General features: G+C 38.5%; 2 protein-coding genes across 2 annotated transcripts; one reads left to right on the forward strand and one right to left on the reverse strand.

Moving 5' to 3' along the window:
• Positions 1-2975: 2975 nt before the first annotated feature.
• Positions 2976-7209, reverse strand: LOC135205079 (brachyurin-like). The gene is made up of 7 exons (XM_064235370.1): positions 7101-7209; positions 6286-6331; positions 5271-5412; positions 4839-5005; positions 4557-4643; positions 3649-3788; positions 2976-3225 (listed from the first exon to the last, which is right to left on the reverse strand). The coding sequence occupies exons 1-7, from the start codon at positions 7143-7145 to the stop codon at positions 3076-3078; spliced, it is 777 nt and encodes a 258-aa protein (XP_064091440.1). The 5' UTR covers positions 7146-7209; the 3' UTR covers positions 2976-3075.
• Positions 7210-9015: 1806 nt separating this feature from the next.
• Positions 9016-16172, forward strand: LOC135205080 (uncharacterized). Its single transcript, XM_064235371.1, has 5 exons — positions 9016-9101; positions 13584-13824; positions 13948-14280; positions 14743-14923; positions 15108-16172. Exons 4-5 carry the CDS (start codon positions 14882-14884, stop codon positions 15840-15842), a joined length of 777 nt encoding a protein of 258 aa, XP_064091441.1. The 5' UTR covers positions 9016-9101; positions 13584-13824; positions 13948-14280; positions 14743-14881; the 3' UTR covers positions 15843-16172.
• Positions 16173-23988: the final 7816 nt, after the last annotated feature.

Consider the following 23988-nt stretch of genomic DNA (forward strand, 5'->3'; position numbering starts at 1 on the left):
TAGCGGTACTACCACACGGTTGCACAGTACCTATGTGTTGAATGATGAGAGTCAGATAATAAAGCAATCTCTAGAAAATAACCAGTATAATTCCTGTGTAAATGATGAGAGTAATACATTTCAACCCAGTTCGACCACGCATGATTTCAATGTACCAAAATTGTTAAAGTACGACTCTTGGTTTCAATGACAGAATTGTTAAAGTACTACACGTTTGCTGCTTTCAATGTCACAAAATGGTTAAAGTACGACTCCTCTGCATTTGCAGATCCCCAGAAAATAGAAAAACCATTGCAAGAGTCTCATCGCAGTACAATTAAAGCTCTGGATATCAAATTAAGTCCAAGAACTTCCAAGACCATTGGGTCATTGTTTTAACATAAAGATAAACTTCCCGAGATCATGTCTCTGTCAATGTTATATACAAAACCTAAGTCCACCTCAAAACGACAATGTCACTATAAAAATTAATTTTTATTATTTTGAATATTTATATTACTTTTAATTTTTTGATGCCTTAATGTTTTTAGTACTTCAGTTGATTTTTAGAAGAATGTTGAGTTTTAAACAGTTCTGCATTTAAAGCTTCTTGTCAGTTTTTTTTTATTGAGTCTATTATGATTTTTAATATTTTCAATATAAAGTTTTAAAAATCATATATAAATGTATATATAACATATATATATATAGTATATAATATATATAGTATATATATAAAATATAGATATATTTTATATCATAGTATAAATATTTAAAATACAAGACCAACATCAGTTAAAACTGACAAAAATCCAAAATGCGGAACAAAAACTCGACAATCCTTTTAAAAACTAAAATAACGCAACGAGTACTAACAACATTAATGCACTGAAAAACTTCTAAAAATATTAAAAACAAAGTTTAATCAAACCGGAGAGTACATTGTCATTCTAAGCAAGGTTTAGGTTTCATATAAAACGATGGGAAAATGGCATGAACGCGAGAGGTATATCTTTATGGTAAAACGTTGCCTCGACAGTCTTAGAACTTCTTGAGCATAATTTGATATCTAGCGCTTTAAATGAACTGCGAGGAATCTATGTATATTTTCATTGAAATCAATGCATTGCCTGCAGTTACTCTCCTTATCTAGACTCTCAAATATTAGTCATTGGACAGTTTCGTCACCTCTCAAGGGGAGCTTCCTCAGGGATGAATTTAAAATCCAACATTCGCAGTTTTTTTATTGCTGCGTTCGGATGTCCGTTATGACATCATTGGGATGCTGAATTTCTATTGGTCGAATTTCATAAGTGACATAATTGGGTGATGAATTTCTATTGGTCGAATTTCATACGTGACATCATTGGGTGATGAATTTCTATTGGTCGAATTTCATAAGTGGCTTCATTGGGTGATGAATTTCTATTGGTCGAATTTCATACGTGACATCATTGGGTGATGAATTTCTATTGGTCGAATTTCATACGCGACATCATTGGGTGATGAATTTCTATTGGTCGAATTTCATACATGACATCATTGGGTGATGAATTTCTATTGGTTGAATTTCATACATGACATCATTGGGTGCTGAATTTCTATTGGTCGAGTTTCACGCATGATGTCACCATAGACTAATTTGGTCTTGATAGTAGCTGGAGACAATGCCGTTGATTTCAATAGGATTGTAGAAGAGAGAAAATATGCACAAATAACAGACACTCACATACATATATGTGTGTGTGTAAATTCACGCTGGATAAAGAAACTGATGGTAAATTTCCCTTTCTTGATATTATGATACCAAAAGAACTTTCCCCTCATTCAATATGGCGTAGCAATTACTACGCTAGCCACCCAACCTACAGAGCCAATTCAAATTCCAAGTGAAGACAGATATATATTCACCAACTGTTACGCTATTAATCTGAGCGTTCGATGATGTACTTGAATATTGGGCGGTTCAAGCGAATCCCATGATAGCGAAAACACTAAATTGGGAGCTTATCATCAACTCATTCTTTCATCCTTTTCATCCCTTCTCTCTCTCTCTGTCTCCCTCCTTACCAACAAATCCGGTATTCTCACAATTTCTTAAGCACCATTCTTATCTCCCAAGGGCAGATTACTTAACCGGTCACCAGCATAAGTTGCCCCCAGTGTCTTACCTTTCTCTCGGTGCCTGCATGTCGTCAGCAATACTTTATTCTTCACCTTTCTTAAGACATATATTACTTAATCTACGTCAAAATTCCTTTCCCCAATCACAGCTTTCAAAGTTCTAAAAAGGCATCATCCGCTCCCACTGCTCAGCATAGATAAAATACTGAACGTTAAAGAGACGAAGCGGTTTGAAAAATGGGCATAAGTGGACCACACAGAGTAAAAATGATCTAGCTTATCTGTTGACAAGGTCTTTGTTCTCATTGAAAAGCTGGGTTATCGTCCAAGGAAAACCCGCTATCAGTTTTATCGTCCCGTCTTGTCATTTTCTAAAACTTAGTTAGAAGTATATTCAGAGCTGCTGGGATCCTTTATAGGTTATCAGTAATCGACGTCAGAATGATAAGATAACTGGCTTTGCTCTAAATACATACATACACCCTCCCACACACACATTACATCTCATTGTATGTGGCTCCTAAATGATGTGTTAGCACAACATTCCTACAGAAATAATTCAAAGGCATCTAACTCTGCCCTCTTCCCCTCCATGGCTACAACCTACCTCAGTTGACTGACAACCAGTTAAATACTCTAGTCCTCTAAGGCCAACGGAGCCACAGTTGCACCTGAAAAATAGATCACCTTCTTCAACAAGCTTTAAAATGCTACCTGATTTGAAACTTTACCTTAAAGAAAAAGTCTGAATAATACAGTTACCATCCTCATCCAGGCTGTCAAAAAAAGCTTGCTCTCAACTCATTGCAGTTGTAAAGTCGTCCCAAGCGAAAGTCAAAGACAGCAAAGCTAGGTGCATTTTAAAGTTCACAAGCGCTTGAGAATTTAATTCAATCTATTGCACATCATTGCACAGGAAATGTTTCCAGACCAGCATCCACCGCTACATCCTCCACGACTTTGGCCAGTTGTCTAAACTCCGGTCTTCTCTTTGATCCAGTCAACGAAGTCGTAGATTCTGGTGTAGACCTCGGCGCCCCCGGAATCGCACCCCGCTCCAGAGAAGAAGGACGCGATGCCGTGGACTGAGCCATCTCTGTGGAGCCCACCTCCAAAGTCACCCTTAAATCGGAAAGAAAGTAGGATTAGAGTTCTCTTCTGAGCATAAATAACGGCAGTGCTTCATCCTCTGTCATTCTGTAACTTTATCCTCTCTGGGGTGTTTCGGATCTCTAACTAGCTTCCTGGCATCACTGAGGCAATTCCATCTTGAGATATATGAACTGGTTGGTTTCACACATAGTCCTTCTGAATTCTGGGGCAAAGAGCTCACATACTTCAGTCTGAGACAGCTTGGCCACAGCAAACTTACGACTTACCGCACCTGATATGCCCAGACCATAGAGGAAACATTAATCTATCAATGGTTGACAATTCCAACAATGCATAACTCTAGCTCAAAGGGAAGAAATGCATTCAGATTGCTTGGCTGTTACTTATCTAACAGGTAAGAGTAGTCAAGGAGGTTCTTTGCCTCTTACTTACAAAGCAGAAGGGAGTACTTCCAGTGTTGGTCATCACACAGACTGTCTTGGGGTGCCTCTGTCCATAATACGTGTCACACTCGTTGTCATCGGATATGGTTACGTCTCCTTCCCTCAAGACGTCTGAGTATGTGGGGTCGGCTGCAATGAACGGAGAATTGCATTCCTCTATGACACTGTTTCCCACTGAGTAAATGGCAGATATACGCTGGTGTTTACTTGCCACTGGGGATTTAAGCTGACCCAAAGGTCACACCTTAAAAGTGGAGGAGTTTTGAACGCGAGGTTGATGCTCATCTTACAAAATCAAACTGATACTGAAACTTAACAGCACAGACTTTAGGGATCTGGTGCCAGCAATGAAGAGTCACAACCAGACTTATGATTCATAATAGTAGTGGGAGTAGTGGTTTTTAAACCTGTCATAAAACTTTCCATTGAAATGTCCAGTGTATTAATATTCACGTTCAGCTATTTACTGGTAGACTGAGTTGGCATATCTCGGGCTTACTATCTTGGTCACAATGAGACCTGAGAACCCAACAGGACCTTATTGTGATCCAAAAGAGAAGTGTGACATACAATAAATTCATCTGCAGATGAACGTATTCCAAGATTCTCCATTAGATGTGGCACATGACAAAAATCAGTCTAAAACACACCTGAGAAACATTACAGAAACAGTTCTGAACTCAGCAATAAGAGACAAACACATTACATGAAATATAATACCAAAACATGCAATCCTGTAACACACATGAATTGTGAATTGTGTCAAAACAAATCCCTGAACTCCACAACGACTGAGAACTTGACAAAAACACAATGCTGAGATCTTCAACAAGATAGACACACTGCAAAAATTATTAACAGTACGACTGCTACTAAAATTAACGTGCTTCCCCTTACTTGCGCTTGTCTGTCCCCATCCTGTCAGAACAGCTGTCATGCCAGGCTTGATGTCGTAGGTGGGGAGAGGAGCTGGCTGGATAGCATCTGCAGGAAGGTCAAAAATGTATTTCACTGACTGACTGACCAACTCACAAGCTTTCATGTCAGTGAGTACTACGAACAAGTACAATTACCCTATACGTCAAAGAAGGCCCAAGCCGTAAGGAACATGACCTAGTGATTTTGTTGAACAACATTATAACCACTCAGAACAGATGACATCACACTGTAAATGACTACCTGTGAACTGAATCTTCTCCGGCAACTTCACCAGGGCTATGTCGTTGCCGAAAGACATTGGGTGGAAGTATTCGTTGACGATGAATTCCGTGGATGTCATTTTGACCTGCTCGGGCTCATCCATGTTAATGTTGTGAGCTCCGAATGTCATCGTGGCTGTGTCAGCACTGCAAGATCCATAGAGAGGGTCAACTAGAATTAGGAGGTGATCAGACTATATCAAAGTACCTACCTTTTGGGCAACTCTAACCCTAATTATACTCTATCCTAAGTCTACACCATGGAGGCAACCAACCCCAATCGTCTATTGCGACATCAGAATTTTAGTTGTCAAATATTACTCACAAATTCATCTCTAAATGAGTTAACAGAAGAGAAGACCATTTAAAACCTGTTCTGTAAAAACTGAATTGCAAAGTACCCACACATTACCTTGCTATGCACTGGGCGATGGTCACAACCCACTCGTCAGAAATCAGGAAACCTTGGCAGTCACCCCAGGCGTTGATGTAGACCACATAGGGGTAGGAATGAGGTACTACCTCCCTGCCTCTAATCACGTTGGAATGGGATCCTGCGGAATAATGATGACGTTCCGTCAGTGAGGCACATCTGAAAGTGTGGACAGTCTGCGTGCAATGGGCACCAAAGTATCGTATAGTGACTAGCATAGAGAAGGTGCAAAAGATTGCAATAATGAAGAAGAAGAGGCAAACTGGATACAACAATGAGAGGGTACTTTGAATATAGCGTCAAATTCAGAAGCTTGCTGCCACTCCTGGGCCATTAACTTTAGAGTATAGAGATGGTTTTAGCTTCACCTAGGAGTATCATTGGACTAGCAAATCTGACTATATAGTATGTTTGTTGATAAAAGTTGTTAGAAAGCAAACCATGTGCCAATGACAGGCCATCCACACGCACTCATTCTATCCCTAGCTTATTCATTCACTCTGCTGGCTCTCAGGCCTTACTGGGCCCCACCTCCACTTGTACAAAACCCCAAATCCCAAACTTTTTATGCCTTTTCTATTCTAGTCACTATATGGGATTTCAGTGTTTGCTGTACGTAGGCTGTTCCCCAAGACATTGTCTTTCCACACTTTCAGATAGGCCTCACCAACAGCACTTCAACACTGCAACCTTCCATACACCTCTGAGAGAGGCAAGTAAGCTTTGAGGAGCTTTCACGCACTCAGAACAGAAACAGGTACAAAAGTCCTACTGGGAACATGTCAGCCATAATCATGAAAGTGTTTCACCAAGTTCTACTGAGCTTCTGTGATTTCAAAACAACAGGATATACCTATGAGCTCTACCATCAGCAGCACGTCTGCCCTTCTACCTTTCACAGACTTCACTAAATTCAGAAAAGGAAGGCCTTTAAAACAACATAAACGTTCAAGTTAGTCTACCAACAGCACGTCAAACATTCTACAACTCTTACCATGTCCTCCAACATGCAAGAGGCCTTGTGGCTTCTGGGTGGCTCTCTGGAAGAAAAATGGAAATAACAGGCATTATTCAAGTTGTAAATTGTGAATTTATACAGTTGTTAATTGTGGATTATACAGGTTATATAAGTTATGGACTTATGCAGTGGTAAATCGTACATAATCCAGGTTGTGTATTATGGATTAATACAGAAAGTAAATTGTAAATTGGGAATTGCCAAAGTCATAATTGTGGATTATCCAGGCTGTAAACTGTTTATTTATAAACGTAGTAAAGGTTATAAACGGTAGATTTATACAGGTAGCAAACTGGGATTACCCAGGTTGTAAATTGTATATTTATAGTTATTACTTGTGGATTTTCCAGGTTATAAATTGTGGAGTAATACAATAGTAAATTGTGGATTATCCAGGCTCTAAATTATGGATTAATACAGCAGTAAATTGTGGATGATCCAGGTTATAAATTGTGGATTAATACAGAAGTAAATTGTGGATTATCCAGGCTCTAAAGTGTGGATTAATACAGAAGTAAATTGTGGATTAATACAACAGTAAATTGTGGATTATCCAGGGTCTAAATTGTGGATTAATACAGAAGTAAATTGTGGATTACCCAGATTGCAAATAGTATATTTACAGAGTTAGTAAGTGTTATAAATCGTGGATTAACACGAGCAGCTGTGGATTATCCAAGTAGTAAAATGTGGGTTTAACAAAGGGCTATTCATTTCGGAATTATTACCCAAGTTTACAGAGACACCAACTCCCCAGTGACACAGACTCCTAACAGTTACCAGTTACTCACAGCGAGAGAGCAGATGAGAAGGGCACCTGCTATTATTCGAATCATCTTTGAAGACCTGGCAGAGGTGCCCTGGTGGGATGTCTTATTTATAGACCCATCCAGAAGAAGAAGAAGAAGAAGGAGAAGAAGAAGAAGAAGAAGGAGATGGAGATATAAGCCTGGGAAGTTGACATATGGCTTTTCTGCAGATGCACCCAAGGAATATGTCAGATAAAAAGTTCTATTTTCCTCAATGTCTGTGTTGCTACACGAGATCTAAAAGCTGTTACAGACGCTTTTGATTAAAGCTGGCCCTATGCCAGCACGTGGATTGTTTTTATATGTTTCTGATAAAGGGCAAAAGTTTGGTAGAGAACTAAACACTAGTCGATTCTGCAGTTGACAATTTCAATAATTTCTTTACACAGATTATAATTAATTTTTTATAGTTAATTTTTATAATTATTTATTTTTTTCAATAATCCAGTTACAGTTGGGACAGCAATCTGGTGTCCAGTCATAGCCCAGCCTCGATGGAGGGAAGGTAGAGAAGAGTTTGGATTGGAAAAAAAAATCGCCTCTTAAATAAAGGAAGGTTATTAATACAAATTTATAAAATGGGTTTCATCAGTTAAAAATGGTACTTGACTTCGTACGTGTGGCCCAGCGGTTAAGGGACTCGCATCGCTAGTGCCACCCGAGATCGATCTGAGGGTGGGGTATATTTAGTTAAAAATAAGTATGTAAAATATACAGATTTTAGTTTAGGTACTGTCCTTCAAAAAAAAAAAAAAAAAATGGGATTACAACGGGGATTTTGTGGTACAGAGGTACAAGTGTGTTCAAGTGCTGACCAAGGTTTGTAGGGTAAATCTAGATGATGGAAAGATTCCAGGAGACGCTGCAGATAGGGTAAGGATGAGGAGCTTTGGATACGGTGTATCTGTTCTGGTTAAGCGAGAGGTATTATTATATAAGGAATGAGATAGACGATGCATACAAGACTAATATAATATAATCTCACGATGAAACTGAAGCATGGTCCGGAATATATAATTGACATTGTGACTCATCTGGGATATGCCTCTGAAAATAAGGGTGTGTTTGAGTCATCGAAGCTCTTTAAATGAACACCATGGAATGGCTGAAGTTGAAAAGCCAGAGAGAGAGAGAGAGAGAGAGAGAGAGAGAGAGAGAGAGAGAGAGAGAGAGAGAGAGGAACCAAAATAAAGCGTAAATTTAAGGTTGCAGAACGAGAAATTGAAAAGAAGTATTCACCATCTTGTGGGAAGGATGGAAGAAAAATTAGTAAACAAAATATATAATTCTTGAGATTTAACCAGGAAGGAATTGAGCTTAATACGTACGATACAGATCCGTTACGTAATAACCTTACGTTATCTAACGCCATCTTTATTAGAAGTAGATAACATAACACTTAAATGGGTATAATCAACCAGCAGAGAGTATAGTAAACTTCGCTATTTGCCAACCTTGACTTACTATACAACGTTGGAATTACGGAAGTATATTATAAGAATTAAACACCTATAGTTTACTACGTAATATTCTTTAATTAATAACCAAACTTCCATTTACTTAAATCTTGAATTATCTCGGCTCTGAATGTCATGAAGGTGTCTGTAAAATAATCAATTTATTAAAATGAACACATTACATTTATTGCGTCATATCTTGCAAGGCCAGGTTGGCCATACGCTAGTTGCTAACTAGTCTATTTCTATCGTGATGTTATTCCCGTCCTTACACTTTTCAAAAATGATTCAAATTACAACAATGGATTATATCTACAACGATTTTTATCAACCTCACGCGGATACAAACTGAATTAATATGATAAAATTGGGGAATTCAATGCACTAACCGGCAACTGTTGCAATGCCTGCACTGCTATAAATATGGGAGCAAGTGCAGGTTCGTCATCAGTCTGATAACCGTCACCTAACATACTACGCGCTCCCTCCCACACGATGTACAAGTACAACATTATTCCCGTCAGGGGTGAGTTATAATTATCGATTATTCTTCATGAATTTTTCCAAATTAATTCATAATAATTTAGAAGGATTATTAATGTTATTTTACGAAGAAAATAGCGCAAAATTGATTGGCATTCTATATAAAAGGGTTGCACGGATCAATTCATATTTAATCAGAGCCGAGAGTCTGATGAAGGTCAGTCGATAATGTCTCTTTTTATTTTCGCGAATATTTTCCGATTAAAGTAACTTACAACGACTTACATTATTTATAAGACATAAGTTATTCTCCCTCAACGTTTCGGGATGAGGTTGCGAGGCCTACGACTTTTTATAAACGGGGTGCGGGCTAATATTGTAATTTATTTCATATATAAATCGAGTCTGGATATGTCAAGGACACACAGAGAGAGAGAGAGAGAGAGAGAGAGAGAGAGAGAGAGAGAGAGAGAGAGATTGAAATCAGTTAATTACATAGAATCATAGAAATAAAATATTTGGCTTATTATTAGTATATAGTATATATATATATATATATATATATTTCTACTATATATATATATATAAATATATATATATATTATATATATATATATATATATGTGTGTATGTATATATATGATGACTGTATTCTATGTTTATTTATGTATACAGTCCTTTAATCTCTCATGTATATGTATTTGTCTCTTAAGTTTAATGTCTATACGTATGTATACCTTACTGAGCACGTATGCACGTGTTAAGTTCCCAAGTGTATGTATTTATGTATACCTTTACCTTCTGGTGTAAGTATATGGATTTTATCTTCATAAATACATATTCAAGGTTCTTTTAAATGTACGTATGTATGTATGTACGAACGTGAGCTTTCATGTACGTACGTAGTAGTATTCAGCCTGGTAAGATTCTAAGCATGTACCTACGTGTGCAACTTAACATACACGTCAGTACGTAAGGACTCTTTAACGATACATTTACACAAGTATGTAAGGACTCTTTTTACGATACATTGACACACGTACGTAATGACTCTTTTACAGTGCCTGTACACGCCTATGCACGTACGTAATCCCACCCAAAAAACGTGCTACGTGCTCACAAGAACTTGAAATTCCTTCCACGTACTCGGCGGTTGGTTGGTTGGCCCAACGTGTTTGACATTTTCAACCGAAAAAAAAAAAAACAATAATCAATCTGCGTCTAGGAATCTAGGCTCCGCGACCCACTTCGACATTTAAGTGGATATATCGCGAGATACGAAATTGAAATGAAAATTCGTAATTAAACGTCTTATAGAATTGTGTGGTTTGGTCTAATTTTCCGTGGTTTACTTTACGGCAAATGTATCGGTCAAGTTTGATTTTTTATTTCAAAGGTTTTCCGGTTTTTGCTGCTGTAAAGATCGTGGAATTTCATGATGTTTAGGTGAACTAATAACATTTTATTTTCATTTTCCCACTTTTTTTTAAGGTTTTCCGGTTTTTGTAGCTGTAAAAAGATCGTAGAATCCCATGATGTTTAGGTCAACTAATAACTTTTTTTTATTATAGTTTTGCCACTATTTATTCAACTTTAGTCTCGATTTTGAATCTTTTTACTGAAAGTAAACCACTTACTAGGCCTCCTTACTGTCTGTCAAAACGACGAAATAAAGGCAATTTTCGTAGTTTACTTTATGCCAACTATAGGTCTAGAGTTTGACTTTTTTACTTTTTTTAAGGTTTTCCGGGTTTGTAGTTGAAACAATCGTGGAATTTCATGATGTTTAGATCAACTAATCGCTTTTTTTTTTACTATAGTTTTGCCACCATTTATTCAATTTTAGTCTCGATTTTGAATTTTGTTTTACAGAAAGTAAACCACTTCCTAGGCCTACTATCTGTCTAACCCACGAAATATATCTTGCCACAACCAGTTATCAAATGCCCCAGTACATTACATCATAAAAAAATTTTAATGCTACTCTATAAAAAGCCAAATTACTCTATAAAGTCAAAGTAAAAACGGGTAAAAATTGATCTAACGAAAAATGTCTGGAATTCGCGCTATCGCTAAATGCGCAGTAATGTTTTTCTCATTACATATTCGCGGTCAGAGCCAATCCTAGGCGCCGGAGTGTTAGTAAATCGTTGTAAAAAAAAAAAAAATGATAAATACTTGTAATGGTACTGGGATTTTATGGACACACTGTATACAAGTCGATGTCATAATTCGTACTGGAACAACAGAATATGTAAATAGTGAATGAACTATTGAGTAAACGCGGTATAATGATTCACTAAACCTTCATTACTTTGTACAGTAACTATTTAAGTACCTTTTCCTTTATAAATTAGTCACGGAAACGTAATATTAATACACAATGAGGCGCCAAACTTTGTATATATCAAATGAGATAAAACTGGTCTGATCAAGACCCCAAAATCACTCACTTCCCGTCTGTGGAATTCCACAGCTTCCTCTGCATCCCTCGTGGCATAATCTAGTCTGTCATCTGTTAAGATATAAAGTGGGTTTTTGTAGACGCAATGGCCAATATCTTTAGACCAAAACTGGTTAGTCCTTGACATCTAAACTGCTTAATTTGTTTATTATATAATACTCATGACCCTCACTGATTCGTTTGGAATCTTTCCCTCATCCATGCGAACCTTACACACCCAGGTCAGCAACTCTTTCATACTTAAAAACTTTTCCTTGTACCATTTTCCACTCTTTCAAGTTGTTCATTTAATCCCATAACCTTTATTTCATCACCTAATCTTATATATATATATATATATATATATATATATATATATATATATATATATATATTATATATACTGTACTTACATTTATATCACCTACTACAGGTTCATACCACGAGCAAAGGCCCGTTCTGGCATAAGACCTACTTGATTTAGAAGTGCAATTACAACTGCTCGCTATTCGATTAGTACCAGCCGACTCGTAGGAGTGTGTCCACACTACAGTAAAACATGTTTAATACAAGTTAACAACATAAGGTGTTGTCGTAGCTAGCACTAAATATGACTGACCAGCACTGGCCGGAGAACTGTTCTCCACTTATGGTTATTATTTGTTTTCAACCTGTTTGTTACATGTATGCAACAAGATGCTGACACGTTAGTGATATGTTATACTGTAGTGTGGATGCACCTCAACCCATTTTCTGTCTAGTCAATGACGTCGATTCTAGTACTAGATGGTATGCGCGTTTGTGTCTACCTCAGGCCATAAAAGTAATGAAACCACTAAAACTTAGGCAGCTATACTACTCTTCCTGTATATGAGGGGGCAGGAAGAGATGGAAAAGGGCTGTGGGCAGCAACCTTTGTGATAAAGTCATGAAAGCATTGTTCTTGTAGTTTGTTTATAATGGGTCTATAGTTACTCATTCTGGCATTTTATTTTGATGGTTCATTGTAGGGATAAACTATTGGATGTGGTATGGTGGGTAACAACCAATAAAGACTGTCTTTGTTTTCTTGTATCTTTTAGTATCTTCCGGCTAGAATTTGCACACCAGGCAGCCAATAATGTCGGCTAAATCAAAGCCACAACTTTAATTCTGCCAAGTATTAGCTAACTACCGGGTGATCGCTTAACAGCAAGACATTAAAAAAGGTCAGAAAACTCAGTTCATGAGACACTCTCGCATTTGAAGGCGATCTGTCAGTGTTATGTAGACTGCCTCCCTTTATGTACCCTAGAAACTTTACTCTTCCATTCCCTACCACTTGACTCAGCCTCTAACTAACTCAAAATCATTTCAGCAACCTCTGGGACAACAAGAAGTAGGTGGACCAGTTGTTTTCAACTTGAAATCACTGGTAGATTAGATATTCTATCACAATTTAATTAGAGTAGGAGGAGCAATTAACTAACATCTCTGCTAGTAGACTGGCATCCACTGGTCTTTGTCAGAAAAGCACAATACACGCTGTTTATTGAGCATTAGTGAAATTTTTTTGACACTGGCTGTTCCCACACTTCATCAAATATATTCCTGATAGATAATGAATACAAAGATGAATAGTATATAAATTAATAAGCTACCACATTATATATACAGTTTCCAACTTTTGTTAGATAGCAGGGCACCTTAGCAATTATAGACTGAACCAGAAACCCTGGTCTGGAACCAGTCTAAGACAATACTCTCGGCCAAGAACACTTTTATGAGGCACTTAGGGGTAGCAGATGCAATCAGACACTTCCTCACCTCTGTCCCTTTCTTCTTGTAACCTTGCAATTAGTAAAAACACTTTATAGGTCCAAAGCTGAAGCCATGAAGTTGGTATACCTTACTTCTCAAGATGTAGTACCTCCTCACTCATCCATGCTCATGCATATTGGTCCTTTTGGGAGCATCGGCTCTCACACCAACCTTCTCTGCTCTTCCGTACTACTACAAGACATCAGGGGTGTACAATCCTCCTTCTATAGCACGTTAGGAGATGAGTATCGCTCCTGTTAACACCTCGTTTCTTCTTTCCAGTCGGTAGAAATGAGTCCCAGGCCACCACCGAGAGTACTCCAGCTTCTCCTCCACATGAGATATGACTAGAGGCTCCCGAGAGTGAGGATCACCAAGTCGATAACTTTGCCAGGCTTGGGACCTCATGGCCCAGTTGACTCGAGAACCCAGAAGGGTCAGCTGGGCGGGCTGATACTTCTGAATGGAGGACTTCTGCCACATTCCACGCTAGCGAGGAAAATGAGGGTTCAGATAACAATAGGTGAGTGCCTAAGTGTCAGTTTCCTGTTTTTCTCTTGGTACGCATCAAAAAGCAATGACATCTTGAAATTGCCTGAAATATTCATAAGTTATAAGACCTAAACTTGACCTCTTACCATTTCAGTGTAAGCTGCTCAGGTTACTACAGCGACCTTACGGCCTCTGATATAGGAGTGAACGAGAAGTTTCAGCCCAAGGCGGTCTTGACCAAAAACGGGTCGTTTTCTGGAGCCACCAGCGACTGGTGGGAAAGCGATGACAGCGGCGACGACAGCGACTGGGGAGAGGACGAGTGGCCTCTAGACCACCCCATTCCCCTCCCCAAGTGGGGCTGTGACCGTCCGGAATTGAAATTCGACAACGAAGGGCAATATCAGGAGTTCCTTAACAAAGCCACCAGTTACCTGCAGCAGTGCCTCTCTTCACTTCCATACGACACACTGTCCAACTTCTTAGTGTAAGTAGAGCCTCTTCAATTATTGCATCTCCAGGTATTCTAGTTATTATTATATAGTTAAGTCCAGGATTAATAGAGTACAGTGTTTGTCCGTCCCAGCAGTACTGCTCATCTTTATGATGTAGGATGCTATGGCAAATGTTTGACCCCATACATTCTCTCTCACGACCTTAGATGAGAGATGTCTCCATTAATCTCCAGGTACTATTTTGCTAAAGGATACAAACCCCCCAACATGTCTTTGTATTGATAGTTAGCTAATACAGAAGCCATGAACATGACCGGGTCAAGATTAAAATGGCTGACCAGGTGAAGAACCCTGAACCCTATTAATCCTGGTACTATAATCCAAGGTATTTTTCTTGATAATTTTCGTCTTTATGGAGTACAGAATTACTCCTCCTTACAGTTATCTTATCATACATAGTATTAACAGATTCCTCTCCTTTTTTTATTCAACAGTTTCAGCACAAAGTATGTCTACTCACGAGATGAATATAGCAATCTGAAAGACTTCTTCAGGGACTACGACACCCCTCTGATACCCGGATGTTTTACCTGCGTTGGTCTTGCTCTTGACCTGTCTTCCCGGTTATCTCATATGGAAAAGATGTACCCAGGAATTAAGGATGCCATGTACCAAGTAGGTGTTTTTCAGGCACTGTTTTGAAAGTCAGATTGGAGAAGGCTATCAACTTTATATCAAGGAAGTCACTTCCTACGTGATGCTACATTTCAGTAAACTAGTTTTCTGTTTTTATGAGAAAAGTCGACCTGACCCACAAAATCGCATTCTGAAATCCTCTAAATAACGACCAACTTTCCAGGTATCTTGCGAAGAGACAGTGAAGAACATAGACGAGTTCCACACAGAGTTACCACCGCCCAGATCGTCCCTAATCGAACACGTCTTACTCTGCATCAAGATAAGGATATCTGACCGTGCTGGCGTGACCTTATTTGACCCCGGCTACCACGTTTCGCAGCCCATCACAGTCATGGAGGACGGTCTGGCCCCACACAGCGACACAGTAATGGGAAGCTCGACGCGACATGACGTCGTGCGGACTTACCGGTACAACTACCTTCCGGGCAGCTCCACCATCATTGCGTGGACGACTCGAGAAGAAAGGCCTGGAAAGCCTGACGTCGTCACCTCTAACCGAATCCATCCGAAGCAGCCCTTTCTGTCGTGCGTCGACATCGCAGAACGTCGGAACCTCATCTACGGATTTAAGTCCCTGTTAGGACGCGACAGCAAGGGGCAACTGAGGTGGGGCTTATACTTCGCAGTCAAAGAGTGTTCCGAGGCCTCGGTCACTTTCTTCCACCAAGAAGGCGACAAACCCACCCACAAGAAGTTTCCAATGAGCTGTTTCCTGACGGAAGACGTTGGTGTCGATGGCCTCGAAGAAACTCTGGCAGCTGTGGCAAAGGGATTAGGCAGAAGCGCGAGAAGTCTGCGAACAAGTCTGCGAGTTCTGGCGAATTTACTGTGCGACTCTCAGTATGTCCAGGAACTGTTGACAATGGATGAAGAGATCAACAGCCTAACACAGTAGCCTTTTCTGTTGATTTTTTTTATTCTTCTTAAGGTTTTGATGTCTGAATCACTAAGATGTAATCGCATACTTACCCTTTTGCATCATCATGTTTCTATATTAAAAGTACGGAGCTTGGTACATGTATACTCCATGTGATTATTGTCTTTGCAATAAACTACTATGGACCTCTTCCACAGCAAGTGCAAGACTTTATTTGCAATTGTCTCCTGAGAGACAGGTAACTGTATGCACTGACACAGTAGCATACCAGTTGAACTGAATGTGGCAGAAGTTACCTACCATTATGAAGTACAGTTTTGGCAAATAAAATATAGTCCTCAAAACCCCTCAAGTTTTATTCTTAACCTAATATCATTACTATTATTATTCAAAAGATGAACCCTATTCAACATGGAACAAGTCTATAGGGGCCATTGATTTGAAATTAAAGCTTCTAAAGTCAAGTATATCATAGTTTTACCAGACCACTGAGCTGACTAACGGCTCTCCTAAGGCTGGCCTGAAGGATTAGATATTTTTACGTGGCTAGGAACCATTTGGTTACCTAGCAATGGGACCTAGAGTTTATTGTGGGATCCAAAATGCATTATATCGAGAAATGAATCTTTATCACCAGAAATAAATTCCTCTGATTCCGCATTGGTCGAGTGAAGAATCGAACCTCGGACCACCACATTGGTAGCCAAGCATGAAAACCACTTGTCCAACAAAAGCGTCCAAAGAATATAGTAGTGTTTGTTGCACATTAGTTAAGGAAGAAAATACAAAACACAGAAAGAAGAGATCAGTTATCAGAAAACATAAAATGAGTAGATACAAATCTAAATAATTTATTAAAATACAAGGTGAATTACTTTATGGTAGCAATACACTGAACCTTCACTAGAATTTCTGAGGTTCTGATTACATAACATCCTAAGGAAACCATTCTACAGTGCAACACTGAGGTAAACAGCCTCCAGAACAGAGGTTCGACAGCACTTAAATCAGACCAGTCAACATTGCCAATTCCCATAGGAATGACTCAAAGGGTTTCATTGAGTATAATAACTATCTTACTAGATTGCAACTCCTTAAAATTTTTTAAATTTAAACTATAAACGTTGAAGATTTGAAACAATATCTAACCAGGATATGTTTTTGATACTCAAAATATATTAAGTGGTTAACAAGTTGAATGGAATGGAATGAAATATAACACTATAGGCCAAAGGCCAAGCACTTTCAATGGAGGATAGGTACTGGAAAAGGCTATTCCTTTTCAATGACTCCAGCTGATTAGAATAACACAAGCAGAGTTGGAATGACTTCTCACAGGGATAGCATACAATCATTGACTCGATTATCATTGCCTGTAACAGTAAAACCACAGGCCTTAGCGAAATTACTAATCTTGATGATTTTGACATTTGTAATGAAGATATCATCCTCATTACAGCTGGTGGAAGCGGTGGGATAAACGGTATAAAAGTTTTTTTTTATGCCTGGGAACGCCAATGAAGAGATAGGTGACCAGTTAAATGTAGAGGGGATTGTCAGACTTCGGTTGCTAAGTGAAAGGGGTAGAGAAATATCCATCCGTGGGATGTGGGCTGAGGAAAGAAATTCTATTAGAGTCATCAAATTTGCCCATACCGAGATCCTCCAGGGCGTGAGAGTAACTCAGTCTGGTTTGTGAGTGAGTGTATGCCAGGTGCCTTCTTGCCGAGCGCGTTTGCGTTGTGCCGACGAAATTCGCGTATTCTACGCAGATTCCGGGGTAGTTTTCTCTTATTTTGAACATGTAAGTGTTACTGTGTAATCCTGGGGGCTTTTTTGAGATTGGTTTAAGAGGTCAAAAAATATTTTTTGCTTTGCCCATAGTAGCAGAAGTGACGTGTTTTCTTTATTTGCGCGTGTTTATAATAGACGCATTCGTCTTTCTTTAATATAAGGGTGTATAAAGATGTTTTTTATGCACGCGAACTGTGCTTGGATAGCATATTTCGCTTGGAGACAAAGCGCCCACTATTTCCTACGGGCTCAGCACATTTCTGCTAACCGGCGCAGAGAGGCGCATTGCAAGGGGAGTATGGCCTGCCTCGGGTGATAGTGCATGGTGAGGGTACTACTGGCCTGCCTCGGGGTATTGCAAGGAGATGGGTACTAGTATATACCTACCTTGTGGGGTTACTCAGACACCGTTAAAGGGGGGTGTTCTAACGGGAGGGTGAAACTTTTTTTTCTCAGTGTGGGTGAACTCCTCCTTTTTTTTAATTGCCGGGGTGTCGAGAGACGAATTTGCCCTTGAAAGTGATTTTTCAATGCCAGGACATCAGCTGATTGATTAGTTGATGAAGTGAAACGCCCGTAGAGTCTTTTTTTAGAAAAGAGATTTCCTTTCTCTTGGATGAAGAGAAAAGGAAATAAAAAGATATTTTTCTTTCTCGTGAATGAAGAGAAAATGGTAGTTAACATGCACGGGATGTGTTGTATGTTTTCCTTATGCCTTGGAAGACACAAAATGGGGATACACAGATTATTATTTTTTTTATTGTGTTGGAGAAATTACTTTAAAAGTGGTGTACGGTAATGCCCGATGCCGATGATTGTTTTTGCATCTGTGTTGATTGATATCATGGGTTTCAGCATTACTGGTGTATGATATTTGAATTTTACCCTTACTTGAGATCTTTGCAAGAGATTTATTGCTATGGAGAATTATTATTATTATTATTAATGATTAGTATCATTGTATGAGATGTGTCACGGGAGGGTTACTTAAGTATAATTATCATTACGGGAGACTTTTTTTTTTTTTTACGAGAGATTTGAGATATTTCATGGGAGATTATTTTATAATTATTACATATAATTATTCATGGAGAATTATTACAATGAATTAATGGGAGAAATCTTGGGGTTAATTATTTGTTGAGTTTTTGTAACTTTGGAGAATATTTCAGTCATTCATGAGTGATGAGTTTTGCTGAATCTTGATGAATCTGACTGAATCTTGGTGAATTGTGTTGAATCTTGCTGAATTTTGTGCTGAATCCTTGGTGAATGGACAAGCATTAACATTGATGTTTTTTATGCTAATACTGGTGATTTTGCTGATAGTGATATTTCTGATACTGATTTTTCTTATACTAATACGTGGGTGTTGTAATGCTATCAAGGGTGGTGAAATCTTTTTGTGAATTTGGGAGGAATTAACAACACATTATTTTTTTTTTCTTTTTTTTATGAGTTCAGCAGATAATTGCTTGACATCTAGTGAGTTACGAGAATAGTTAACAATGCCGTGTTTTCTTTCTCCTTTTGGAAGTTAGCCATCGCTGACACAAGTTTTTTTCATCATGGGTGAATTTGAATTTAATTTTTCTCTCCAGTTGGTGTGAATATTTTTTTAATATCTCAGTTCGTGACTTAGAGTCATTATTCGGGAACGTGTTTGTATTTCAGCTATTTGATGCTGTAGAGAAATTTTTGCATGTTTTGAATGCATACGTAATGGCACTACATTTTTTTTCTCAGGATATATTTTGTGTTCCAGAAATTGAGAGTTTTCTTGCACAATACTTTGTCGTATTTGTGACAACTTTGTGAGAGAGAGGAAACTTGGTTAAGTTTCTAGTGGCCTATGTCGTAGTGCATATGGAGAAGTCTTGGCTAAATAACTGTGAATTTGGAGTTCTATTATAATGAGTTGTGGCACATTGGGGATTTTTTCTAGAATTTCCTAGAGTTTTTATTTGCAGTTTTTTTGCCCCCTTTTTTAGCAGTTATGCTAAATGGAGAGAATTTATAGTTTTTGACTATAACATTGAGTTATTCTCTGGAGAATTGAGATATGTTATTTGGAAATATAATTGGAGGTATATTTATCTTGGAGTTAAAATTTGAGATATAATATATTGGAGATATTTTTTTGGCCATTTTGATATTTGCCAATAGTGGTGAGAGCTATGTTTAGTTCAATTATTTTGCAGCCATCTTTGTTGCAAATGGAGACACATTTTTTAGGAGATTATGGGGCAATATTTGTGAGTGTGTGAGTTAGATACTTTGAGTGCACATTTTTTTTTTGGAGATAGGATTTCATTTTTTTTTTATATTCCTTTTTGGATATATATTTTTTTGGAGCCTTGTTTTATTCCACATGGAGTATTGGAGAAATAGAGGTAAATGTTTTTTATTTGCCGAAATAGAAGTGACTATTCTTACTATTCTTTATTCCTGGAGTGGTGGTTTTTTTATTAACATATGGCTATCAGAGAAATAAGAGGGAATATGTGGATGTGGTTTTTAACCAAATGGAGGAAATATTTTTTTCACCAGAGTGGTGTTCTTATTAATATGGTGTCACATATTTATGTATGGAGATGGAATTAATCTTGGGCGGGCGACCCTTTTTTTGTGGTTATGGAAGTTTTGTCTTTTCGAGCAAAGAGAAGATTTCTGTGGTTCTTTCTTTTTGGTTTCGTGACAATTAGGAGGCGAGTGGCATTACTGCATTACGAGTCCTATGGAGATGTGTGCATTTTTTATGTTCACAAGTGTATTATTTTTGGAGGCATATAATTGAGCAAAGTCATGTTGAGAGAATATATCTTCGAGACAAATTTTTGAACACATTAGTCATATCCTGGAGTTAATTTTGTGAAATGCGCTTACTTTGTGCCAGTACAGACAATTTTTTCTGTAGAATCATGAGTTTCCAAACTTGTGTGTCTGACTAGACATTTTTTATGCTGCTGTTTGAGCTCACGTCCGCAGGCGGATTTTCTGCTGACAAGCGATGGGATGAGCTGTGTGCTGTTCCTTTTCCTTTAGTGGTGATTGATCAGAGTTTTTGCAATATCTGGAAATGTTGACAATAACATTTCATGAAAGCGCATGGGTAAGAGTTTGTGCTTTCTGGACATGTCCAGTCGATAAAGTTGCGATGTCGAGAAATTCCGTAACTTTATATGGGGCATTTCTTGGGAAAAACGCGGGGGTTATGCATATTATACATGTATTATGTATTTTGTGATTGGGGAAATCTACTTGATTATCTTTTTTTTTTTCTTCCTTTTCCTATGAGAGATGTAATTGGGGATTGAGCTTAAATAGCATTTCTTTTTGGACGGGAGATGTAATTTTTCGGTGGTTGTTATTTACGTAAATGGGAGTTTGACATTAAGTTCCATTGTAATTAATTGTATGAACAGTAAAGGGGTTTATGCTGTTAAGCATTGCAGATTTTTACTGATTTTGTGGGTTGTTTAGATATCAGAGCTTAAGAGAACATTTTTGGGTCTGGGTGTGTTACGTGATTTTTTTTTTTCTTGGGCTCATTATGATTTTTTTTTTTTTTTTACTTATGAGAACATTCGAGTTTGAAATGTGAGTTTTGTCTTGTTTTGTTTTATATGGTGTTTTTACGTTGCATGGAACCAGTGGTTATTCAGCAACGGGACCAACGGCTTTACGTGACTTCCGAACCACGTGGAGAGTGAACTTCTATCACCAGAAATACACATCTCTCACTCCTCAATGGAATGGCCGAGAATCGAACCCGCGACCACCGAGGTGAGAAGCAAACACCAAACCAACCAGAAGTCCGTGGAGTTGCCGAGAGTTTTTGGGTTGTGTGTGTGCTGATGTGCGAGTTTGGAGAATTGAGTTGGAAAACTTGGTTTTTTTTTTCTTTGAGAGTTGTGATAATGACTTATGATTTAGTGGTCATATTAAAGGGAGTTAATTGGGAGATGTTCAGTTAGTATTTCTGACTTTTTGAGATCATTGTTTGATAGAAGTAGTATGTCTGGGATTAATTTTTTTTTGATTGACCAATGACTTGACTGACATACTAACACTCCAAAAAGTAGTTTCCAACGCTAACAAGATGTCCACCAGCCTTGCAGAGAGGTTGCTGTCGTTTTTTCCATGGCGATCACGAGAGTCTACAAAGTTCAACAGTCTTTTGGGGATCTGCAGAAGTCGTTAGAGGTCTTCTACAATGAGGGAGGCATTCCATCTTCCTACAGTCTGCTACAGTTAGAGCAGCTAGTTGCAGACAAGCAGAGGGATATTCAAGAATCCAAAACGAGAGAAAATTCTAGTGTTATTTGGAGATAAAAGCGTAACAGACTTTACTTTATAATGCCAGAGACGTGCAGTTATTTCTTATATTTTATTTTAAGCCAGCCAATGTGTTTTATATTATATAAGTTGTTTGTTTGACCATGTTGCTAGGCGGGTGCTAGCAAGTGGGCGAGGCCGAGCTGTATAAGGCCTAGGGTTATGATTAATGATATATTGCCAATATGTTCGCTGTGACCTATTGGAATGTGGAGAGGCAAAGACCCGAGAAAAGCTGATGAATGGTTTCTGTGGGTGGCATGAGATAAAACTGCATAGAAAGACAAGTTAATGTACGACAGTTCATAGGTCTTTCCAAAGTGCCTTAGTGAAACTGGTTGCAGCCAGTAATATGAGGCGCTAACGAAATGTGCATTCGTATGTGCGTGTGCCCCTCTCTGTTAATAATGTATCATACGCAAGTCTATGGTGGATTTGCTTTGAGAAAAGGCAGGATGCCGTGGTGGTCTCCGAAAGTGTTTATAATATAGTGTGTTAAATATTCCGGCTACTTGGGTTAGTTTTGAACTGTTTTAGCCAGAGTGGCTTGTTATCTATTTGACATTTTGTGGGAATATTCAATCTTTAATCTCCGATTGTTAAACGTGTGTGTACTTACGGGGTGTTCTTATGTCTTTGAAACAGACGGTTCTAGCGGAACCATGTGGGGGGACCGAGAGGGAGTCCCGATGGATAGTAAGACATTTTGGTGTGACTATTTACTGTAGACATTTTGATAGTGGGGTAACTTGAACTAAGTTAGTCTGCGAGACCCAATTGTTTTGCTGTTTTTTCGTTGTTAATGTTTATTTTATAATGCAACGGTCTCATTTTGACTACCTGTTAGAATGGAGAGAGAGAGAGAGAGAGAGAGAGAGAGAGAGAGAGAGAGAGAGAGAGAGAGAGAGAGAGAGCGGTCGTTTGGCGAGAGAGAAAAGGAAAGTCGCGAGCCGCTGGTTTGTTTGTTGTTTGCCCGACGCTCGAGTTACACGTTTACCAAATGAATAATGAGGATATCCTCATTACACATTTTATACTCTTCAGCGTATTAACGCACCACTTTCTTTAGGTTAAAAAAAGATGACATGTTACAATCCTTTATGATGAGGTTTCAGTTTCTTCGAACCACTGCATTCTCTGTGGAATCTCGGCTGTGATCTACCTTATAACTTTGAGTTTGTGTCCAAAGGATAAAACTAATTTAAAAGGGAATTTTCCCCTTTCTGGACAGCACAAGCCATAAATAAAAGCAAATTGCAATTTGCTCCACTTTCAGGATTTCGAGTCTGCTGGCCAAGCCTGAGGACCTGTGAGATCATTCGGCAATAACAGGCAGGTAGGTTTTGAAAGGTGTAACAGGAGGCAAAACTCATTGCAGTATGAAACAATAGTTAGGAGAGGGTGGAAAGCAAGATGGAAGAATAAGAATATGACCTCAAGTACTGTAAAAGGAATGGCAGGGGTTGCAGTCAGGATGACGTTGCAAAAAACCTACTGTCTACGGTGAATTGCACGAGATGTACTGATGGCACTAACTGTTATGGGGTTCAGAGATTAAAAAGGGAATATGTGATTTTGGCAACAGGCCAAGCACTGGGACCCATAGAGTCATTCAGCACTATAGCGATAATGATTTACCATAGATTTCCATTTCAGCTAGCAGAAAATAAGAGAATGTTAGACCAGCATTATCAATACAAATTAGCCGAGCATTCTAGACATGTAGGGCTGGCTCAAAATGATATTTCTTTTGAAGTGAAACCTGAAGCAGGAGTACGTGGACATAGAAATAAAAAGGTAGCACGCAGTGCACTTGAAGGGAGAGGAAAATTATCCTTAACATCTCTTAATGCTCCTTTCTTCATGGAACAATGCATCCTGTATTAGTAATGGTTGAGAAATGGTAAAGTATGGGGGTATTGGAAGATTATTTGGCCTCCTCTTTTTCCCGTTTCCATCAGACCTTCCTGTTGTTGGAGTTAAGTTTTGGGCGTCACACCCAGCCATCATCAATTTCCAATTCAAATTCCTG

Source organism: Macrobrachium nipponense, chromosome 48 (assembly GCF_015104395.2).
Source record: "Macrobrachium nipponense isolate FS-2020 chromosome 48, ASM1510439v2, whole genome shotgun sequence".
NCBI classification, from domain to species: domain Eukaryota; kingdom Metazoa; phylum Arthropoda; class Malacostraca; order Decapoda; family Palaemonidae; genus Macrobrachium; species Macrobrachium nipponense.